This window comes from Muntiacus reevesi, chromosome 13, assembly GCF_963930625.1.
Source record: "Muntiacus reevesi chromosome 13, mMunRee1.1, whole genome shotgun sequence".
Classification (NCBI taxonomy): Eukaryota; Metazoa; Chordata; class Mammalia; order Artiodactyla; family Cervidae; genus Muntiacus; species Muntiacus reevesi.
This window is the reverse complement of record NC_089261.1, coordinates 16142225-16166386: the sequence shown is the minus strand read 5'-3', so window position 1 is coordinate 16166386 and position 24162 is coordinate 16142225. Positions and strand designations below refer to the sequence as shown.

The following is a 24162-nucleotide window of genomic DNA, read 5'->3' as shown; positions in this document are numbered from 1 at the left end:
CTCTGTCCATGAGATTTTCCTGGCAAGAATATTGGAGTGGCTAGCCATGCCCTCCTCCAGGGGATCTTTCCAATCCAGGGATCAGACCTGCATCTCCTGCCTTGTTAGTGGATTCATTACCACTGAGCTACCAGGGAAGCTGCATTTAAACCTTATTGCCTCCTAAAGTTCCCAGCTCCAAATACCATCACATTGGGGATTAGGGCTTCAGCATATGAATTTTGGGGAGACCCATTCAGCCCATAATGCTTCCAATCCCTCCCCTTCAGACCTCTACTCTACTTTCTGTCTCTGTGAATTTGACTATTCTAGATACCTCACATAAGCGGAATCGTCCGATATTCGTCCTTTCTGAGGATGTACTTTTGATACGGTGGAAGCTTTTATTTGTAGCATTGGCCCTCTTTGAGTTTTCACAGAAGCCTCATTCAGGGCTGAATCAGAACTCTGGTGGAAAGTTCGGAAGTGCCCTGGGGAAAAACCAAAGGTCAAACATCTGAATAAAAACTAAAACAACAACAACAACAACAACAACAAAAAAACTGGTGGTTTTAGAGTTATCCTCAATAGGGGTTTAAGCCACAAGCTATCTGGGGCTGAATTGAGATAAACACTGGGTGTGGCAGACACTCCCGTTTGCCTGTCCAAAGTCATCCATCTTCCTCCCTGCTTCCTGAATTCTAGTATGATTTTGTTTGTGTTCATTTGAGTACCACTGCCCTTCAGTGGGAGAAGGCAATGGCAACCCACTCCAGTACTCTTGCCGGGAAAATCCTATGGACGGAGGAGCCTGGTAGGCTGCAGTCCACGGGGTCGCGAAGAGTTGGACAAGACTGAGCAACTTTACTTTCACTTTTCACTTTCATGCATTGGAGAAGGAAATGACAACCCACTCCAGTGTTCCTACCTGCAGAATCCTAGGGCCAGCAGAGCCTGGTGGACTGCCTCCTATGGGGTCGCACAGAGTCAGACACGACTGAAGCGATTTAGCAGCAGCAGCCCTTCAATGGGTCACTCCTAACTGGTCGAAGTCAATGACATTCTCTTTGCAATGATTGGCTAGTTCTTACCACATGACAGCCCCATTCTGGCCAATGGGATGCAGGGAAGGTCTAGAAGGAGGCGGGCTCCGGGAAAAAGTATGTATCACTCAGAGAAAGAGATCCGTGGTGAAAATGTTGCCCCTTCGTTGTCATCTATGGGGAAGTGCTGCAGCCACTTGCAGCCCACTAGGAGAGAAATCATTCATGGGTCCTTGCTGGTGTCAAAGAATGAACCAACCCCAGGAGCTGCCAGCCTCTGAATTTCTTGCTCTGTGACTAAGAGAGTCCTCTGTTGAAGCCAGTTTTAAGCTTTTAGCTCCCTAAAACAGAGCATCCTGTGGATAGGCTTGATTCTCAGGAATTGATCCTGGACCTGTGTGGTGTCATTGAGACCTGTGTATACTGGATTTTGACCAAGGTGGAACTGCATGTAAATATCACAGGCACCTCCTTCCTTCACTTTCAACACCTCTTCTTAGGACCTTTTTACAAAATAAGATATTTTTTTTTCTCTTTCCCAGGGGGATGACCCAGTGTTTTTTAATAACCCAGGTAATAGTTGCATAAATATGCATAAAAATGCATAAAATGCATAGCAAAAACAGAAAGATATACTTCACAATTACCTATATACATCTGTATGTGTGTATGTCATTGTGTTACACATTTGTGTATATACACGTATGATTTCATGTATATTATAAAGATAGGGTACATATGGCACACTTGCACACACACACACTTTTGCCTCAGAGATAACCCTGGCAGGGTAACATAGTGGTTGGGTGTCTGGGCTCCGAGTAAGACCTCCTGCATTCATTTTCAGGCTTCATCTTCTCTGGTTGTGGAATCTTGGGCAAAGTGACTAACCTCTCTGTGTGTCAGTCTCCTTATCTGTAAAAAGTGATTAATAATAATAATTAGGTTTATTGGCATGTTGTGTAACCATTACCATGATCCTGCTTCATAGTTTTGTGGCGCAGATCAAATGTGATATGCATGCAAAGTACTTAGCACAATGCCCAGTGTAGAGCGAGCTCTCAATGATTAGGGACAGTAATGACTCCTGTGATATTCACTGGAAAGGCCTGGATTCCAGGCCCAGCTATGCCGCCTTGTAGCTGCGTAACCCTGAAGGAACCCTTTTGTCTCTCTCAGCCTGGGCTTGGCCATCTGTACCCAACAGGGCTGTTGTGATCATGCCCATTGAAGTGGGATCCAAGACCCAGGTAGATGAAGTGACGTGTCCAAGGACACCCAACTTGGCTCTGTCCTCCCTCCTCCGGGCTGCGGCATCCTTTGGTATTACCTATTGAACATCGGGAGGGAAGACAGAAATGTATTAGTTACATGCAGTTTTTCTACATGGCAGATGCTATTTTTGCCCTTACTCCCATTTGTGAGACTTAAAGAGAAGGACCTGAGTGGACGGTAGAGAGGATGGACACAGACAGGGCTGGAGAATTCTAGTGCCTCATTCCCCAAGTTGGGTTTTGCAGAGGTCTATTCAGTGCTGTATTTTGTGTCTGCCTTTCTCTTTTCCACTCACTCACTATGCAACAGCTGCAGAGGTCAGAAATTTTAATTTTAATTTTTAATAACTCCTGCCAGATTGCTTTTCATAAATATATGACTTCTTGCACATCCACCAGAAATATAAGATGGTGTGTTTCCCTCAGTCTCAAGGCAGTATTTTTTTGGCAGCACTCTTCTGAGTATCATCTTTTGGAGGAAGCTGAATATATGAGGCTGGCCGGCCATCAGGATTCTGGGAAGCCTCCCCCCCCCCCCCCCCAAGTAATAGGTTTTCAGAAATTTCCCTTTGAGAAGACCATTTTAGTTCTGGCAATAGCTAGCATCGTTGAGGATTTTGCCTGTGTGATATGGAGCCAAAAATGTCCATCTCAGCTCCAGGACATGCTCATTAATGTTTGCTGTGCTGAAGCCTTGCTGGAGACAGGATCCCCCCTCATCCCAAGTTTCGTGTCTTCTTTTCTCTCTTTTGCTTCTATTATTTGCTCTGGGACTGGGGATTATGCCGGGGTGTATTTTGTAGAAGGACCTTTACTGTTAGAAGGCAGGAGGAAGCTGAAATGGCCAGCTGGGGTGGGTTACAGAGTTACAGATCCAGAACAGATGGAGAAGCCCCTTAATCACCTGGTGCCTCTGTTTACCCATTTGTAAAATGGGCACAGTGACATTGGCCAGACCCATCTCTCATAAGGTTGAAGATGAGATTGTTTACTCATTTTATCAGGTAATACCACCTCTTGCTTAAAAAACTTCTGCAACATGGATAGACCTAGAAAGTATCAGACTGAGTAAAGAATCAGCCTGCCAATGCAAGAGACTCAGGTTTGATCCCTGGGTCAGGAAGATCCCCTGGAGGAGGGTATGGCAACCCACTCTAGTATTCTTGCCTGGAGAACCCCATGGACAGAGGAGCCTGGTGCTACAGTCCATGGGGTTGCAAAGAGTTAGACACAACTGAAGTGACATAGCACTTATCACAAGCCACAGAAAGACAGATATATGATACCACTTATAGGTAGAATCTACAAATAATACAAATGAAGTTATTTACAAAAACAAATTTATTTACAGAAACAAACTCACATAGAAAACTTATGGTTCTCAAAGGGGAAAGGGAGAGGGGAGGAATAAACTAGGAGTTCAGGATTTGCAGATATAAACTACTATATATAAAATAGATAAACAAAAAGGAATTACTGTATAGCACAGGGAACTAGATTCAGTATTTTTTAATAACATCTAATGGAAAATAATCTGAAAAAGATATATATATATATATATATATATGAATCACCTTACTGTACATTTGAAATTAACACAATATTGTAAATTAACTATAGTTCAAGAAAAACAAAACCAAAACAAAGTAAACCCAAAAATCATCTACTGTTCCCTACGGCATAGGAATAAAACCTTACTGCTGGCCATGACTATAATAGGACCCATGTGATCTAGCCCCTGCCTGCGTCTTTGACCTCATCTCCTCCTTCTCTTCCCTTGCCCCTGATAATTCAGCTCTCAGGTCCTGAAACAGGCCGAGTGCTTTCTCACCTCAGGGCCTTTGCACGTGCTGTGCTTGGCTGCATGGTCCCTGACGCAGGGAGATTTCCTCTGGCTGGTCCAGGTAACCATCCTTGCCTGTTACATTCTCTAAGCTCTTTGTTACAACCATAGTAGTTATCACAATCTGTGATTCACGTTTATTTCTTACTTGTTGTTTCTCTCTCCTAAGATAGAAGTTCCATGATGGCAGGGATCAAGTCTACCTCATTCATCATTTTATCCCAAAGCTTAGCACAGTAGTTGACACTTGCAGGAAGTCAACTATTTATTCATTGTCTACTATGTGCCAGGCACAATGAGAAGCACTTCTAAAACAATATCTTATTCTACTCTGTGGTTGTTTGTAAACTAACTTCATTGTCAAGACTAGTAGAAATGTATATCACTTAGTTATAACAACTACCCAAAGCCTGATGTGCCCAGTGTGATGTCAGTGGCTTTCAAGATGGGAATCCATCCTGGCTTCCCTGTGTTTTCATTATATGGTGCTAGGCAGGTACCATCAACAACATGCTTATGTGATGAATGGATGGTTGCATGGATGAGTGGATGGATGAAGGAGTAAGTGGATGAGTGGGTGAATGGGTAGATGGTTGATGGGTATATACATGGGATAGAAGAATGGCTATGTTCCAGATCTCTGCAATCATAGGATACCAGGGTGGAAAGGAACCTCCAGATTCATCCAGTTCAATCCCCCATCCACACGTGACTCCCTCTGCTCAAATGAAAGCTGGTGTGGGTGTGTTTTTGTGTGTAGGGGACAGGTGAATGGTGACTGAGAACACAGGAAATTATGAATGTCTGACAAGGCTGGCCTTGGATGCTGCTTCCTCTGGGGAATTTTCTCAGATTGTCCCTCCCAGCAGTCATCTCTCTATCCTTGGAACACTTGGCTGCTGCCTCCACTCTGGAGCTGCTTCCCCTGTCATTGATTGAAGGAGCTATGTGTGTACCTGGCCACTTCACTACCCTCCCAGCTCCTTGAAAGCTGGGCCTGTTTGGGAGCTGCAACGTGCTTCCCTCTTGAGGTTGTCTGCCCTTTTACACCTGCTGAGGTCTGTATATTACACCTGCTGAGGTGTTTCCTTGTTGAGACCTAGAACTGCCTGCAGGTTTTCAAGGAAATGTATGTCTTCTGTAAATGTGCCCAGGATACCCCAAAATCCCCTTTGAGGGGCTCTGGATAGGACTGTGGTCCTGGAGTGAGGCCCTAAGCTATTTGGTGTCCTGTCCTCTCTCTGTTCTCATGACCTTGAGAGATGAATTGGGCTAAGATGCATGCAGTCACTAACCCTGCTAGACTTGACCACAGCCTTGGCCTCTGATTCTACCTCCTACCAACTCAACTGGCCATCATGGCTTGTGGAAGCCCTTCGGCTTTGAAGTAGACAGCCCACAGGTCAGCTCTGCCACTGGCCAGCTAGAGTTGCCCCAGACACCGACCCCCTGCTTTTCTCATTTGCAAAATGGAAACAGTGAAGCCAGTCACATAGGTTCTCAGTAAGGATTTGAGAGAATATACATAAAGAGCCTGAAAAATGGAGCCTGCTGTTGCCATTTATTAGCTGCTAAGATGACTAGGAGAAATGACACCGCAGGGGCTGTAGGATGGTCACTGTGCTAAAGAGGGTCACGTAATCAAAAGAGTCTCTCTTTCTTTGGGAAAAGAATAGCTTTCCACTTCTCTCTGTTGTCAACGACAACAGAGGTGAGTAGCAGCTGGTTGGAGTTATCAGTCTGTTGCGTTTGCATACCAAACCCCCTCCACACCCCAAAACACACCCAAACAAACAAAATAAAAATGGTAATCCAGAGTTGAGGGTGGAAATCTGAAGCCAGGGCCTGTGGGGCAGCTCTGGGTTTTGGGAACGGGGAAGGCCTTTTCTTTGGTCATTTTTGTGCATCTCTCATTCATTCAAGAATCCATTTCCTAAAGGGACATCACTCTGTTCATTGATGGGAGAATGCAAAGGTAACAAAGACAAGGCCCCTGCCCTTAAGATACTTAAAATCTGGTGGGAGAATTGAGACATGAATAGAGCCACCTTTAAAACAAGGGAATACATTTTAGCTGTCAGGGGTAAACATTGTGGTCTTGGAGTTGTAGATGGTGAATTGTACTTCTAGGTGGTTAGAGAAAAAAGAAGGCGTCCAGGGAGAGTGAGCATTGGAGCTAGAACTTGAAGGATGAACAGGAGATTGAAGGGTAGGGAGGTTATTTCAGAAGCACAGAATGGCCTAGAGCGAGAGCTCCCACGCTTGAATGTGCATTAGAATCACTTTATGAAAAACACATTGCTGGGTCACGCCCTGAGTTTCATTCAGTGGTTCTGGGGTGGGGCCTGAGAATTTGCATCACTAACAAGTTCCCAGCTGGTGTTGATGGCTCTGGTCTGGGGACCCCACTTAGAGAACCTCTGGTGAAGGCAAAGGGGCAGAGGAAGAAAGTGCGAGAGATCTTTCATTCACCCACTTTCCCATCAAACAGATATTACACACTTACCATGCATCAGGCCCTGTGCTAGGTGTTGGGGATATGGAGGAGGATAAGAAAGACTGCTGTCAGGACAGGGAGAGAAAGATATTAAGCAGAGAGACATCAGGGGATTATGACTGGAAGCTGTGGTGAGTGCTATGAAGGAAAAGAACATGGTGATACAGGAGAGAATAACAGGGCGGGGAGTCTCATCTGTTTTACTGGAATGGACTTGGCATGTGCGGGGGGCTCTGCAGGATAAAGAGGATCTGGCAAGACATGTGTAGGGAAGGTTCCTTGTGAAAGGCCAGCATATGCAAAGGCCTTCGGGTAGTAGCGAGCTTGGCTTGTTTGAGGAGTGGAAGAACCTTCTCATGGACTTGGAATAAACAGTTGTGGGGTTCATGGTGAAGTAGAAGTGGGCAGAGCCCTGCAACTAGAGTAAGGAACTTGGATGGTACTCTGAGTGCACTGGATATCCAGCAAACGCACATCTTAGGGGAGAAGTGGAGAGAGTTTAGGCCACAGGACAGGAAGATCTTAGATGACAATCTTGGGGCCCTGGACCTTCACCCATGGCCACAGAAGGATCTGAATGGGGACTGCCCTGAGCGAGGCTGCACAGTGCCACCTCACACCTCCGAAGGGACCTGCTCTTAGCAGACCCTCAGTCCTCCACAGTAGTTCCTTTGTTCAGCCCCTACACATGCCTGGGAGGTAGGGAGCGGCAGGCATGGCTTTTTGCTGAGGGGGAGGGAAATGGGGAGAAGAAACACCATGGAGAGGGGTGACATCAGTGCTGTCCAAGACGGCAGTCACTGGCTTCAGGTGGCTATTGAAAGCTAATCAGTGTGAAATACAACTTTGAATTCAGCTCCTCTGTCACACGGAGAAGCAACACTTCAGGTCCTCAGTAGCCACAGGTGACTATGGCTCCCATCTTGGATGCTGCACATACCAGACACTGGACAAGTGCTGCTGTAAGCAAGATTCTATCAGCTTGTCAGATGGGACAGTCAGATGGGAACCCGGTCTCCTGAACAGCTCCCAGCCTGGAACTCTTTTTGCTCCACGATTTCTGGTCCATGGCAGCCACCTGTGCTGTCACATGTATGGACATCTCCCTGCTCTCAGCTTTGCTTGCTTGCGTGCAAGACCAGGAGCCTGGCGCCCAGCCCTGAGCCCTGTCTGCCTGGCCAGCATTCTCTTCTGAAAACTGACCCTGTTCCCAAGACCCCAAGTGCAGCACAGGAGACACAAAAATGGTTTTTCCCTTGCTCAGCAAGGTCAAGACGTGTGTGTAAAAATTGGTAGGAAGCTTTTGCTTCTCCTTCATCAGTGTCACTTCTAAGAATAATCCTGAAATCTCTGAACTTGGGGTCACTCTGGAGAGTATTTCTAAATCTTTCATTGAATGGATAAACGAGCCTGTGAGGGCTCATGGGGCTTGCCTGGCACCTCACAGTTTCTTAGTTACTAAGCAGAGAGTTGAATGCAGCCCCCTGACTTTTAGTCTTTTTTCACCCTGGCATTCAAAGGGCACGGTGATGTCGTATGGTTCATCTTTAGTTGTACCTTTTTCTGGCTCATTTGCAAATTTCCAAGTTTATTTTTGAGTCAGAATCCTTTAGGTTGCCTGTGAAATGTAGCAAATGGGGGGAAGAAAACCAAACTCGATTAAACCACTCCCTGATTCCCTGTTCAGAGCTGCTCAGTACTGAGTGGGGATCAGAGTGAGAGCAATATCAAGAATTTGGCAAAACTCCATCATCAAATAAAATGGACAGGGCAAGAGGTTTATTGCTTGTATGCTTCCTCCTGCAAATTTTTATGGATATTCTTCATTCTGGAGTAAATTTCACAGCCAGCATTCCCTTTACTGTTCTCCGTCTCTCCCATCCCAAGTCCCCTCTGGAGCTTGCCTCTTGTTTTCAGGAGCCTGCATTTCCCAAGCATTTTCCAATCCTGAACATCTTGGAAAGAGTCATGTCCCTTCTGGGGGGAAAGGCTTTGGGGTGTTTGTTTCCCAAGAGATCTGCTAAAAGCTAAAGATGTGTGTAGAGGAAACACCCTATGAATGATGGACACAGCCCACTTCTGTGTTGTCCAGGACCACAACTGCTGGCCACATGTGGCTGCCGATGACCTGAAATGTGGTTAGTGCAACTGAAGAAATGAATTTTTACTTTTATGTAGTTATTTTTTGGTTTTAGAAGTTAATAGTTTATTAAAGCAAAAAAATTTTCAATACTCTTATTCTTCTTATGCTTTAAATTCAGCTGATAGGCAGTATTATTCTATTCGCATAAGTCCAGGACATTTTAGCAATCACATATAATGGAGTTTTGCATAATGTTTGCGTCCATTGACAACCTTAGTGAATTAAACACCTTCAAACAGTTTTAACTATATTTATAAATTTGAGATACAGAATTTTTTTTTAAGTATTCAGTTGACAGACAAGCCTCCCCAACTACTTACATAGCACATGGAAATCTAAAAAAAATAAACTTGTAAAATATACTGGGCCTTAAGCCACTTTCTGATATAGTACATGAATGGAGTACAATTTCAACTTAAAATGTAAACCAGTTATTCAGTCACACATTTGAAATTAGAGTTAGGAAGGTGAAGTCTTCTCCTAATTGACCCTATATAAACCATTAAGAGAATGTAAAAGAAATACTCCAAAGGCACAGATTCTTTAATTTAAATATTACTATTACAGGTTTAATTATCTTAAATATGTCTAATAATTCATCCTAGATTTTCCCAGAGCCTAAAGATGCTAACCCATTCAGGAAACTAGTTTAACTCACACAATTATAAGCTTCAATTCTAATGACGTTTTTGGGAGATGAATTCTTTGATTCTCTGAGGTCACTTAATGGCCAGTCAGGTGGCTTTCTGGATTTTTGTTAGCAGTGCCCATAAGCTGCCCCAAACTTGTTTAGTCACTATGCTGATTATTTATGTAATTTTAGTTACTTTAAATGTACCTATACAGAGAAACATGTGCTGAGTGGCTGGTGTATTGGAAAGCACAGCTGTAGATGGAATAGGTTTCCACTGTTACGGTGGAGTAGTTGCCCAAATGAGACCTGCTTTCAGCGTCCGCGGGTTTTGTGTCATCTGGCCTTGCTTTATGCCTGGGATCTTAGTTCTACGTTCCCTCTCATTTGGACAGTGAAGAGGAAGGCAACACATGGCCCAGGGCAGACCTTCCACAGATGTTCTTGGCTGCCTCTCTTTTGAGTCTGGATTTGTCCCCCCAGTAGCACAGGGACCACAGACAGGGCCCCCCAAAACTTCCAGCCATGCCTCTCTTGTGCCATGCCCAACCACTGGCCTTTTTTTTATTTTTTTAAAACAACTTCATCTATCTTTGTCACTTGCCAGGAAGTCTCATGCTTCGCAATGTAGGTACAAAGTGTGGGTCCCTGCCCTGCAAGCTTGTATTTCTCTGTACAGCTTAGCCCCTGGTGGACGATTAAGGGAGGAGGGCCAGGGGATGGGCAGTGGGAGATCATTTCGACTGTCTGGCTTTGCCCTCCTCAAGCCAGTCCTGGACAAAACTGTGTACTATTACTTATTACTCTTACACAGGCTGTCCTTGTTCCAGAAAGGTTGGGAGAGGTTACAGCGGGGACACAAGCTGAGGTTGCCTGAGGGGACCCTGCAGTCTTATTTTCCCCCTGCTTCTCCTCATTTTCAGGACGATTGGTCACCGTGCCCTCTCCGGAATTCAAGCCCCTCCAGACTCTCTCGTTTAATCAGATCACCTAATTGGCGCTGCAGAGGCAGTGGCTAATAAAGAACCCTTCGGCAGCGGTTCTGCACCTCTCTGCCTCTGTCAGAACTCTCTGGGGACCTTGTTTAAAAGAAACAAGAAGAAAAGCCCCCTCATCCTCAGGAGTATTTGATTCTGCACGTGTGGGTTGGGGGGAGCAGGGGCTCAGCCTGTGTGCTCTTAACAAGCTCCCCTAAGGGAGCTAAAGATCGACATCTTTAAAGTGTGGAATGGAAATAAGGAATGGACCAGGCTCTCAGCCCCTTCTTGTTATCTTCCTGACCTTAGGCAGATTATACCATCAGTCTGTACCTCCATTTTCTCATCTTAAAAATGAGAATAGGGCATTCCCTGGCAGTTCAGTGGTGAGGGCCCCATGCTTACACTGCAGAGGGGCATGGGTTTGATCACTGGTTGGGGAACCAAGATCCTGCAAGCAGCACAGCCAAAAAAAATTTTTTAAATAAGAATGGGGAATGATAAAGTTCTTGGCTCTTAGGGTACATACGACAATCAAATAACATGAAGGAAGCATTTAGCACAGTGTCTGATACATGGTAGGTGCTCAGTTAAACTTAGCTATGATTATGATTATATTATTGTATAATATGTCATTGATAATAGCATTATTCTTTTTTTTTTTTATTAGTTGGAGGCTAATTACTTCACAACATTTCAGTGGGTTTTGTCATACATTGACATGAATCAGCAATAGCATTGTTCTTAACACAACTAAAGCAGTAGGTATAGGGCTGGCATATAAATAGTATCAACAAATGTCAGTTTTATTATTATAAATATATATGCTGTGTAATATAGATATTTCTATGTTTAAAATTATCTTATGTACTATATATTTAGAATTAGATGGTAAAGAATCTGCCTGCAATGCAGGAGACCCTGGTTCCATCCCTGGGTCAGGAAGATTCCTTGCAGAAGGGAATGGCAACTCACTCCAGTATTCCTTCCTGGGAAATCCCACAGACAGAGGAGCCCGGTGGGCCACAGTCCATGGGGTTGCAAAGAGTCAGATGTGACCGAGTGACAAACACTTTATCACTATCTATGATATACATAAGAATATATCTATGAATATGTATTAGGCAGATAAATTATACATAATGTACAATCCACAGTAATGTAATACATGTGTTTACATATAATAAACTGTGTATGTTATGTAGTATAGCAAAATATATTGTCATGGCAAAAATATTAAAACTGTAATTTACCATTACGTGAGGCAGTTACCAGCGGGACTGGCACCTCAGTAAGTGTTCATTAAATGTATGAAGTCTTTTTTCCCCTAGCGTGTGTAATATTCATTAGCAGTAAGACTATAGAGAAAAAAGGAAAAGTCCCCAGGAGCATTGAGGACTTTAACCCCAGGGAGCGGGCAGCTGTGGGCAGGGGAGCCGGAGCCGGACCGGTGCGTGAGGTTGGCCTCGGCTGGAGGAATCCTGTTCTAACTGGGATCCGGTTCGGCAGAGCAGGAAGGGCGCGTCTCCCAGGCCTCCCACCCTCAGTGGCAGATTTGCCTGTGGATGCAAATGGCCGGTTACTTGAGACGTTTATCGAGTCAAATAATGCTCTTCTGTCAGCTGGTCCCCCCAGCGCCGGGGATGTTATGACAATGGTCGCCCTGGCAACCGGGGGAAGGCGTCGGGCCGCCGGGGCGATTGCTTTACCCTTGGAGAGCCTGGGCGGCAAAGTCAGGGCCTGGTTGGCCTGGTTCTGAACGTGCAGCACCCGCTGGAAAAGAAGTTGAGATTTCCGGATGGAGGCCTCGGCGCTCCCCCCCACCCCGCCCCCCGCCTCTCCCCACCCCAGTGATGCTGGTTCATACAACGACCAAGAAAAGTGTCTTGTATTGCCAGGCACTGATCTGAACGCTGGGAGGGAAGACAGGCAAAGCCAGTGCTCTTTTGAGCTGCTATTCCGATGGGTGTGTGAGATGATTGGGGGGGGGAGGGTAACCATGGAAACCAATAAACAGGATAATTTGTGGGATAGCCTGAGTGCTCCTGAGGAAAAAAACAGAGTGCTGTGACGGTGACATCGGGGGATGGTTGGGAAGGGATGACACCCAGAGGACAGGAAAATGCCATTTATGTCTAACGCCAGAGCAAAAGAACTCTGGGCGGTGGGAAGACATGAACCGTTCGGATTTAGTGCTTTGAGCTTTCCACAGCTAGCCGGTTCCTGTTAAAGAGAAGGCAGGAATATGGGTGGCTGCTGACAGGCAGCCCCGAGGGGTACAACGGGCTCTGGAACCTGCCTCTTCATTCGTGTGATTTTAAGGCCAGTTATAGCTCACTGCTTAGCCTCAGTTTCCTCATGTGTAAAATGGGCGCAGCCATGAGGTTCACACGAGATGCTCAGTGAAAGACCACATAGATCTCGTTCTGCATTGCACTCCTTTCCAGTATCCCCCGACTCTGCTTTAGCTTTTGTTGTTGTTGTTGGTTTGTTTGTGTTTTTTTAAAAGCATCTGAGTGGTGAAGGTTTTGAACTCCAGCAAACCAAACCCCAGGGGCTTGCTCATGGGTCTCTGGGTTTATCTTGGTTTAGATTCTGAGTGAAAAGTACCCATTTTCACATTAGAGATTTCAGACATGATTATTTATAGCTCTGTCACATGTCTTGACTTTAAACTTTTTTTTTTTGTTGTTTATGCTGCTAAATTTATCATCATGCTAATACCGAGTACTGTAATAAGGCGCGGAAGATGCTGAAATCCAGGAAGGTCTGAGAAATCATTCCATCTATTGTGGACAGTGCCAGGCTGCCCCCTGGTGGGAAGCTGGGGAAACACACATCTCGGTTCCTACTCTCCCAAGTCCTGTGATCCTCCTGACCCCAGGCCCACTGAGGCCTTATTTTGTACCTAACAGTACTGGGGCCCACCGTGGTGGGCTCAGTTTGGATGTGCTGCTTCCAGGAACCCAGTGTTTCTCACTTAAAGATGGGATGTCTTTGGATGTTTTGCAGTTCGGCTCTGCGTGGACTTAAATTGAGGGTGACCTAAAAAGAAATTAGGACACCTGGCAGGGTGAGGACATACCAAGGCCCTTTTCTAATTGTATTTCACAACCTCGAGGTCAGGTGATTTGAACCTTCTACTTTGGTGGAGTGTTACAGTGAAGAGGGAGCCGAACTGGAAATCAGCTCCCGAGTTCAAATCCTGACCCTCCTGCTTCTTTAGTGATGGGCTTTAACATAGTTCCCAAGCCTCTGAGCATCAGTTCCACCATTTGTAGAATTTCGTTAATAACAGCCCAACACCTGCTTCAGCATTGTCATGATGCTCTTATAAGGCAGTATCTTTAGAATCATTTTGGAAAATAGTTTGGTTAGTGGTGTAGGGAGATTGAGATCAATCCCTGAAAATTCCCCAAGGGGAGGTCAGTGCCTCTCACACCTTGTGTGGGGGAAGGATCATCTTTGTTCTTTCCTGGTACTTTGGAGCCAATACTCTTATAAAAACATGATAAAAACTGTATACTTACTAGAAAAATGAAATGGGCCCCAAACCCCAAACAAAAAGGAAGCTTCACTTCGAAACTATCACATTCAACAAAAGAAAAAATTGCTCTGTCAAATAGCCATTAAAATGTCTTGTTGTTGTTTAGTCCCTCGGTTGTGTCCGACTCTTTGTGACCCCATAGGCTGCAGCATGCCAGGCTTCCCTGTCCTTCGCTATCTCCCGGAGTTTGCTCAAAATCATGTCCATTGAGTTGCAGATGCCCCTCCAACATCTGTTAAAATGTCTAAATGCCCTCAGTTTCTGTCCTTAACTGAAGGGGGCTGGCCTTCAGGGCCTTCCTGTATTTGAATGGCCCTTCCTTAGGGCCAGGAGGGTGTAGCTGATCTTGGATCCCACCCCTCTCCCAAGCTCTTTGTATTTAGAGAGTACCTGAAAAATCTTGAATGAATGAGAGGGCTTACTTCTCTTAGGATAAACGTGGAACTCCCATTGTACCGTCCTGGGATCTTGGAACACTGTTTTGTGACAGGCTGTTCTCGTGATTTTTTCATCCTTGCTGCCTGTGCTGAACCCTGGCTGCCCTTCTGCTCGGACTCCTGTTCTCTGCCCCGTGATTGTGGTGATTGTGTTTGCCTGGCTGTCTCGTCTGCCCCGCTGGGAGCCCCTTCAGGCCTGGACCTGTGCAGCCTGCTCTTTGGATGCCCGTGGACTCCTCCCTTGAGCTGCTGCTAAAGGCCTGCTGGCAGCTGCGCCCACCGCCCTTAAAGGGCACTGCTGGCAGGGGTGCTGTACCCTGGCTTCTGGAAATGGTTTTCGGCCCTGGTTTTATTGCCCAAGAAAGAACCTAGATGCTTAAGCTTGTCTGAGAAGCAACCAGCTTTCATTACGTAATTCAGACAGGAGATGGATGTTTCTCATGCCTGCCTAACGCTCAGAATTCTGGGGGTGCCTGCATTTCTGTGGATTCCTGGGCCTTCTCTAGATTCCTTGTATCAGAATGTCTGGATCAGGGCATGGATCTGGAAGTCTGATTTTTAACACCTCCAGGTGATTTTTTATGGTCAGGAAATTAGGGAAAGAGGGAAGTAACTTGTGAAATTACCTAGTGCCTTAGGAGGGCTATTTAAGCTCTATAGCCCTCAGTTTCCTCATCTGTAAAATGGGATATGTGTGTGTGTTTATACATAAACATAATTTTATATTTGTTTGTATATTATGTATATATTTAAAATTTTATTTAATTTGAAATGGCTAACATTGTGAATGACCCACATCTTTATTTTTGGCAACTATCTGATTTTAATGATATTTATAACTATTATTTAGATAATTTAGGCTTGTAGAAAAATTACAAGATACACATGCACAGAAATGAGCAAATAAGTCTCATCTTTAATAACTCAGAGATGCGGGTGCTAACATTTTGGAGTATTACCTTCTTGTCTTCTCTGTGTGTCTGTACATGCATTTTATATTCAGAAAATGGGATTATACTGTTCCTGTTGTGTTATTGCTGTTAGCAAGTAGATCATAGCACTCTTTGTGTGTTGTCAAGAAATAAGAGTTTGTTAGACTTGGGTTCAAATCTTGATTCATTCACTTAATAGTTGAGTAACGTTGGGCCAGTTATTTAACCTTTCTGGGCCTTGATTTTCTCAGTTGTGGAGCTGGGCAGTGATCGAACCTGTGCTGTGATGTCGTCATGAGGATTAAATCAGTAATTCGTAAAAAAGCACTTATCACGGCATCTGGCTCAGAGGGAGCCCCTTTTAGCTGACAGCCTTGGTTGTGCTGCACCACCCGCCCCGGGTCCTGGTGGGAAGGGCCGCTGAGCCCCAGGGCCCCCATCTGGGAGGTGCCCATCTGGGAGGTGCCGCGTCTTCTCTTCCCAGTCTGACCTCACACTGGGGGCAGTTCCCTGGGTTCTTCCTTGCTTAGACCAGCCGTACTCTTCCCTGAAAGGTGATCTGTGCTCCTCTTTAACTCCCGGGGAAGCTCTGGGCTTGTCTCCCACCCTGACTCTCCCCACCCATCTGCTCCTACACTGGTCTCTCTCCCCACTTCTAATGAATCATAGTGGGGATGTTCCTTGCTTCTGGCTTCTGGGCAGGTGTAGGTCCAGTCTCTGGGTGACCCTGGAAACACCTGTCCAGAATCCAAAGTAGTCAGGACTCAGTGTGTGTGTGCGTGTGGTGGGGGCCTTAGCCTGTCTTCTGTACAGACATTATCTCCTGTGATGCCTCAGTAGGCATGTGAACAAAGGTGATATATGCCCATTTCACAGATGAGAAAGTAGAGGCCCAGGAAACTGATATGACTTGTCCAAGCCTCAGAACTGGAATTCGGAAATGTACTTCTCCCACAACAGCCAGTGGGTTTCCCAAGATGAGTGAGACTGTTTCCCTGCCCTTGCGGGGTCGATGCCCAACTTTTGGACTTCCTGTTTGATGGGAAGGACTCATGAACAACTCATAGTTTGGTATCCTGGCAAAGAGGGTGCTTTGGGATCATACCCTGGTTCCCTGACTTAAGTAACTTTGTGGATCTGGGCAAGTGATTTAACATTTTTACATTTTTGATGCCTCAGTTTTCTCATTCACAGAATGGGCTCAGAACATCAGTCTCATAGTTAGCATTCTTGTGTGGATTAAAAATGAACAAACATATTCAAAGCACTTATCTCATAGCACCAGACACACTGTGCGTATTCAGTGAATAGTGGTTACGTTCAAGGCCATTAGTCCTGAAAATGCTTTATGGGAGCTGACAAAGACACCCTGAGCAGACATCCCAGAACTGCTTGCATCATGGGCTTTTTTGACCCTGGTATCAAAAAAATCTCTCATGCAAAAGATTAAAAAGAAAGAGGTAGGTCAGTATGAACTGGTAGGGAGAGATCCTGGAGGCTTACTACCAAGTGAAAAAATATGATATAATTGACGTGGAAAAAAAAAAAACACAGCAAACAATCCTATGCATCAAACCACACTGCAGAGTTTCTACATGTATGTACATTTATGGAAAGTAGGGCTTCCCAGGTGGCTCAACAGTAAATAATCTGCCTGCACGCAGAAGACACGAGTTCGATCCCTGGGTTGGGAAGATCTCCTGGAGAAGGGCATGGCAACCCACTGCAGTATTCTTGCGGGGAGAATCCCGTGGACAGAGGAGCCTAGTGGGCTACAGTCCATGGGGTTGCAAAGAGTCAGACACACCTGAAGCAACTGAGCACTAACGCATATGTGAATGTACATAGGAAAGGTCTGGAATGATGGACACCAGAAGAATCTCAATAGTTACCCCCATTATCTCCATGGAGAAGGAGGCCAGCAAGAGAAGGGTGGTCACAGGGAGCTTTGTCTTCATCTGAAATGTTCTAGCTCCTCCTTTATGAGGAAAATATATAGAGGTGTTGATTAAATAATTAAAATAAGATTTTCCTTTCTGCAACACTGAGTCTTTGGAATCAGATTGGGTTTGAATCCCTGCCCTCTACTTACGTTGTGTGACAGTGAGCAGATAACAAACTCTCTAGGCCTCGTTTCCTCATCTTCAAAGTGTAGCTCTCAACAGCACCTAGCTCCCGTGGCTGTGGGGAAACACTACATGTAAGAGTACATGGAAGTACTCAATAATGCTACTTTTATTTTTATCAAATAGCAATGATGCTTATGGGCTTATGGGCTTCCCTTGTAGCTCATTCGGTAAAGAATCTGCAGTGCAGGAGACCCAGGTTCGACCCCTGGGTTGGGAAGATCCCCTGGAGAAAGAAATGGCAGCCCACTCCAGTAACCTTGCCTGGAAAATCTCATGGACAGAGAAGCCTAGTGGGCTGCAGTCTCTGTGGTCGCAGAGTCGGGCATGACTGAGCGACTAATGCTTACTTACTTCAGTTCAGTTCAGTCGCCCAGTCGTGTCCGACTTCTCACAACCCCATGAACCGCAGCACGCCAGGCCTCCCTGTCCATCACCAACTCCCGGAGTCCACCCAAACCCATGTTCATTGAATCGGTGATGCCATCCAACCATCTCATCCTCTGTCATCCCCTTCTCCTCCTGATGCTCATTTCACTTATTCTTCCAAATCTGCAAAGCGTTCCTTAATCCTTTAATGAAGGAATGAAGATTCCTGTGTCTTCATTGCTCACCAATTATGATGTGAGGAAAACGGTAATAAAGTTTATAATACTGTATGTACAAATAAAATGCCAGGAAGGAATTGATAAAGACTTGCTGCAGATGGTGACATCAGAGATGGGCTTTGGGGACAAAGTCAGATTTTCATGAGTTGATACGGTGGCGTATCAGTTAGCTAGGGGTCCCACTAATGCTATCCAAACATTTTTTTTCTTTTGATAAGCAGGCAATACATACACATTGTATTTTCTGACATTGCTACAGAGGAACAAACAGGAAAAAAAATAGGTCACTTGTAATCTTACTGCTGCTAATATTTTGTTATATATTTTCCCAAGGTTAAAAAAAGTTTTTTTTAAATGTTTTTCTTTCTCTTTGGCTGTGCTGTTGCTTTGCGTGGGCTTTTCTGTAGTTGGTGCCAGTGGGGGCTACTCTCTAATTGCGGTGCATGGGCTTTTCATGGCAGTGGTGTGGCTTCATGCAGAGCACAAGCTCTAAAGCATGCATGCGTCAGTGTTTGCAGCACGGAGGCTCAGTAGAGCTCGCGGGCTCTAATGCACTGGCTCAATAGTTGGGGCACACAGGCTTAGTGGCCCTGCGGCACGGGGCATCTTCTCAGATCAGGGATCGAACTGTGTCCCTGGCATTGGCAGGTGGAGTCTTTACCTCTGAGCCACCGGGGAAGCCCTCCCAAGGCTTTTTTGTATGCATCTATACCCACATAGTTTTATAAATCTTTTAATATATTATTTATACATTACAAATGTTACACATACATATTTAATACATTACCTTAACGGTATGGCATTGTATGAATACGTTGTAATTTATTTACATAGACTTCTGTCATTGAAGAGTTGGAAGGTTTCCAATCTTTCACATCTATTATCCACGTGCAGCAAGACCTCGTGAATATCTTTAATTATTTCTTTATGATGAAACCCTAGTGCAGCACTGTCCATTAGAACTATAATGAGAGTGACAGATGTGAGCCAAATGTATAATTTAAAATTTCTAGTAGCCACATTAATAAACAGATGAAACTCATTTTAATAATACATTTTATCTAACTCAGTGTATCCAAAATATCATTGAAACATGTGATCCATGTAGAAATACTAATGAAATATTTTATGTTATTTTTTTTCCTATCAAGTCTTCGATAGTGTGTATTTTACACTTACAGCATACCTCAATTTAGACACTAAAATTTCAAGGTTAAAGTAAAATGTGGCTCTATCATAACAATAAAATTATGTTTAACAGAAAAATATTGCACATGACTTCCGTTTTCAATTTTACATTAAATTTAAAGTTCCATTCCTTAGTCACACTGCTGCTGCTGCTGCTAAGTCACTTCAGTCGTGTCCGACTCTGTGCGACCCCATAGACGGCAGCCCACCAGGCTCCCCCGTCCCTGGGATTCTCCAGGCAAGAACACTGGAGTGGGCTGCCATTTCCTTCTCCAATGCATGAAAGTGAAAAGTAAAAGTGAAGTCGCTCATTAGTGTCCAACTCTTCGCGACCCCATGGACCGCAGCCTACTGGGCTCCTCCATCCATGGGATTTTCCAGGCAAGAGTACTGGAGTGGGGCGCCATGGCCTTCTCCACTAGCCATACCCCAAATGTTCAGTTAGCTACATGTGGCCAGTGAAAGAACCATTTTGGCCATTTGAGACTGAGATTAAGTCAACCTCACTAACATCCACTTCTCAGTGTGTGAAACCAAAGCACAGTTGGGGATGGGGCCTGAATTTGGGGTTTGAGAGCCCACTAGAAAATGTCAAGACCTGAAACAACAACTGCAACATGCCACAAACAACAGCAAGGCAAGCCACGTGATCTTGCAGTCCCACTCCTGGGCATGTATCCGGACAAACCTATAATTCGGAAAGATACACACAATCCTATGTGCATAACTGCACTATGTACAATGGCCAAAACATGGCAGCAACCTTAATGTCCATCGACAGATGAATGGATAAAGAAGATGTGGTATGTGTATACAATGGGATATTGCTGGCTATAAAAAAGAATGCAATAATGTCATTTGCAACAACATGGATAGACCTGGAGATTATCATACCAAGCAAAGTAAGTAAGAAAGAGGAAGACAAATACCATATCATATCACTTATATATGGAATCTAAAATATGACACAAATGAACTTATCTACAAACCAGAAACAGACATAGAGAACAGACTGTGGTTGCCAAAGAGGGTAGGGTGGGGAAAGGAGGGATGAACTGGGAGTTTGGGACCAGCAGATGCAAACTATTATACATAGAAGCGGATAAACAACAGTGTCCTATACTATGACACAGGGAAATACCAATGTATTCAGTATCCTGTAATAAACCATAATGGAAAAGAATATGAAAAGAATATATACGTGTGTGTGTGTGTGTGTGTGTGTGTGTGTGTAGCATGGGTGCATGCATGCTCATTTGCTAAGTTGTGTCCAACTCTTTGTGACCCCATGGACTGCAGCCCACCAGGCTCCTCTGTCCATGGGATTCTCCAGGCAAGAATCCTGGAGTGGGTTGCCATTTCCTTCTCCAGGGGATCTTCCCTGACCCACGGATCAAACCCATGTCTTCTGCATTGGCAGGCAGATTCTTTAGGTCTGAACCATCAGGGAAGCTCCATGAATATACGTCTAAGTGAATTACTTTGCTGTATAGGAGAAATTAACACAACATGGAAAATCAAGTATACTTCAATTAAAAAAAAGAAAAACAACCATAATACAGGCAGCAGAACTAGGGTGCGAAGGCAGCCCCGCAGGGGCCAGGGTTCCCTAGGGCATCTGGCAGGGCATCCACCAGGGCAGTAGCCTGGTGGAGTTGGGGAATTAACTAAATTCAGCAGATGGAGCCAATAAATATATTGGGGATTGTTTTTCCTCACTGTCTGAGAAGAGTGATACAAATATGGGGAGGGGAAATGCTAGAAGAAACCCTGTGGTGTTGGACTGGGATTGGAGGTGTCAGTTAGCTATACACAGAGATAGCAAAATCAACACAAGTGCAGATTTACGATGTTTATGTGTCTACATATTCATACATGCATTGCACATACCTCTGGTGCCCGGAGAAGGCAACAGCACCCACTCCAGTACTCTTGCCTGGAAGATCCCATGGGCGGAGGAGCCTGGTAGGCTGCAGTCCATGGGGTCGCGAAGAGTTGGACACGACTGAGCGACTTCACTTTCACTTTTCACTTTCATGCATTGGAGAAGGAAATGGCAACCCACTCCAGTGTTCTTGCCTGGAGAAACCCAGGGACGGCAGAACCTGGTGGGCTGCCGTCTATGGGGTCGCACAGAGTCGGACACGACTGAAGTGACTTAGCAGCAGCAGCAGCAGTGTGGTGCCTAGGCTGTGTATGGAGGGGACTGGAAATGTCAATGATCTCACCAAGTACCCAAATATTGGTTTCTGAATACCATGAGGAACCAAGACTCCTTGGAGAAAACACTGATTCCTGGGTTGGGGCAGGAAAAGATGAACCTGGAAAACTTTGTTGTGCCAGAAAGTATGGAAGTACTTCAGGAACAATGGGGATCTGTCAGAGTGTATTTTTTTTCTTCTTCTGTGTGGTTTTCCGTACCATGTAAAGATAACTGTTAAACCAGTCATAGAATAAGACAAAAGACAGACAGGAGAGTTCTATAGATGTCTCAGCTGAGAGCCTGGCTCTGAGTTCTCAGTAGGTCAGACCCTATTCATTCAGAAATCAGTTAGAGAAGAAAGACATTCTTTTGGACATTTTCTATTTTAACACTCGAAACTGAGATTCCAAATGACAGCTATTCTATGTACATTGGCTTACTAATGTGATTATGGTGCCTGTTGTTGCAATGGAATGTGGGTTTGTCAAGAATGGCACCTTTCTCTTTGTTAATAAGGTGAATAAAATTAATGTTAGCTTAAAAACCACTATTCTGATTTCTTCCAATGGGCTTCAGTGTCAGGCGGCAGGAATGCCCCAGCAGCTCCTGGCGTCTCTGGCACCCTCCTGACAGTTCTAGAGGGGAGTGACGGCTGTCTTCTGAGTGCTTGTGAAGGGAGCCTGGGGAGGTTTTCCCGTGGCCCAGCCCGGCTCACTTGTTACCCTGATCCCACTGCTGTGGCTGGGCCTGGGTCACCAGCCCGCCCTGCAGCCCAGGTGTGGTGGGCGGGTGAGGCCAGCCTCATCTCAACCATGTGAACTGGGAGCCAAAGAAGGAAGGTTCCCCCCAAAGAGGCTCAAACTGTCTTTACCAAAAGAGGGGCAGCGCTGACCAGCTGAACAGAAACACATGCCCACTCCTGTCATTCCTTGCTCCAAATTATGTGATCCTAGAATTCTAGGGGGCTTCTCTGGTGGCTCAGTGGTAAAGAATCCACCTGCCAAAGTAGGAGATTTGGGTTCGATCTCTGGGTCCAGAAGATCCCCTGGAGAAGGAAATGGCAACCTACTCCAGTATTCTTGCCTGGGGAATTCTGTGGACAGCGGAGCTTGGCGGGCTATAGTCCATAGGGTCACAAAGAGTCGAACACGACTTAGCAACTAAACAAGAACAACAGAATTCCAGGTCTGTCTTCTTGATAAATATTGGTTGACAGGTGCTTTGAAATGTCAAAGGCATTTATACACCTAAAGATTTTTATTTTTGTCTCATTGAATTATCTTTATTAAATAAATTTTACAACACCAAGATGATAATGTGCTTTGGGTAACTATTGAAACAAAGCAAAAATGTATAGAGAAATGCAAAACCATTTTTTGTCACCCCATCTATAGGGCCTCCCCATCCCAACTTAGCAGGCTGGGGTGTGTGTCTTGCACACTTTATTTTCTGCTCAGACATGCCTATTGCCTTTCTTTTGTTAATGTTGTTAGCTTTTACTAAATAGGCAGTAAAAAAAACTTGCCTTTTTCATGCCATGGCATCCCTCTAGAAGCATGAGTTCAGGTCCATCTTATTTTATTTTATTTTAAAATTTTATTTTTTTTGGTTGCACCGAGGGGCATGCAGGATCTTAGTTCCCCAGCCAGTGATGGAACCCGGGTCCCTCTGCAGTGGAATCACGGAGTCTTAACCACTGAACCACTGGGGAAGTACTGGGTCCATCTCATTTTAAAAGCATTTGTTAATTTGTGAATATCTGTATGTGACTTAAGATTGAAATAATACAAAATGAGTTAAACAAAGGTTCCTCTCACGTCTGCTACCCACCCTCTTCCCTTCCCTAGAAGATTAGAGATCCTTCCAGAGAGTGTCTGCATTTACAAAGATCTACAAATGTAAAATTTCCCACATGAATGAGAGAGTATTTTTTAAATTTATCAGCGCATCTTGTCTCAGTACAATAGCATGCTTCCTTGCTTTATTCTACAGCTGCGTACAGCTCCTTGTGGGCCTGTATCCTCATTTATGAAGAGTCTCCTACATGTGGCCCCTTGGGGTGTTTGCAATCTTTTGCCATTGCAAACAGACCTGTAGGAAGTATCCTTCTCCAGTCATTTGCCATAGGATGGGGGCTCTGAGAGAGGAGTTCCTAGAAGTGCAACTGTGAAGGTCAAAGGATCTGTGCAGTGGAGATGTGGATGGAGACAGCCCAGGTCCCACATCCCCACTGCACGGGAACTATACCTGCATCGCTCCCTGGCAGAATATTGGGACCTGCTTGTGTGTCCATCTTCAACAATGCAGTTGGGTCATGAGTGAAAACTGGGTCTCACTGCAGGGGAATGGGTCTTTAAAACAGAGTTGGGTGGAGCTGGGGTTGGAGGGAACGCTGGGGAGCTACTTGCCTGTCCTCCCGTGGCAGTACCTCTGAGACGTGGCCTCTGCCCTCTGTGTCTCTCCGCAGAGCAAGCTGGTGAAGTACTTCAGCCGGCAGCTGTCCTGCAAAAAGAAGGTCGCCCTGCAGGAACGCAACGCCGAGTTGGACGGTTTCCCTCAGCTCCGGCACTGGTTCCGGATTGTCGATGTGCGGAAGGAAGTCCTTGAGGTGACCGGAAGTGACCCCTGCCCCATGCCCCTTACCGGCTGGCAGCCAGCCCCCTCAGGCAGTGGGGTTTTGGCTGTGTCTGGCACACAGTAGGACTTGAATATGTGTGGGATGAAAATACAGAGC

The 24162-nt window shown here is 45.2% G+C and overlaps 1 protein-coding gene across 1 annotated transcript in view; it reads left to right on the top strand.

The window, feature by feature from the left end:
* Positions 1-24162, top strand: part of KSR2 (kinase suppressor of ras 2) — a 419494-nt gene that overhangs the window by 57565 nt on the left and 337767 nt on the right. Inside the window, exon 2 of the mRNA XM_065904540.1 lies at positions 23896-24036. Within this exon, the coding sequence (XP_065760612.1) occupies positions 23896-24036 (141 nt within the window). The remainder of the gene's footprint in view (positions 1-23895; positions 24037-24162) is intronic.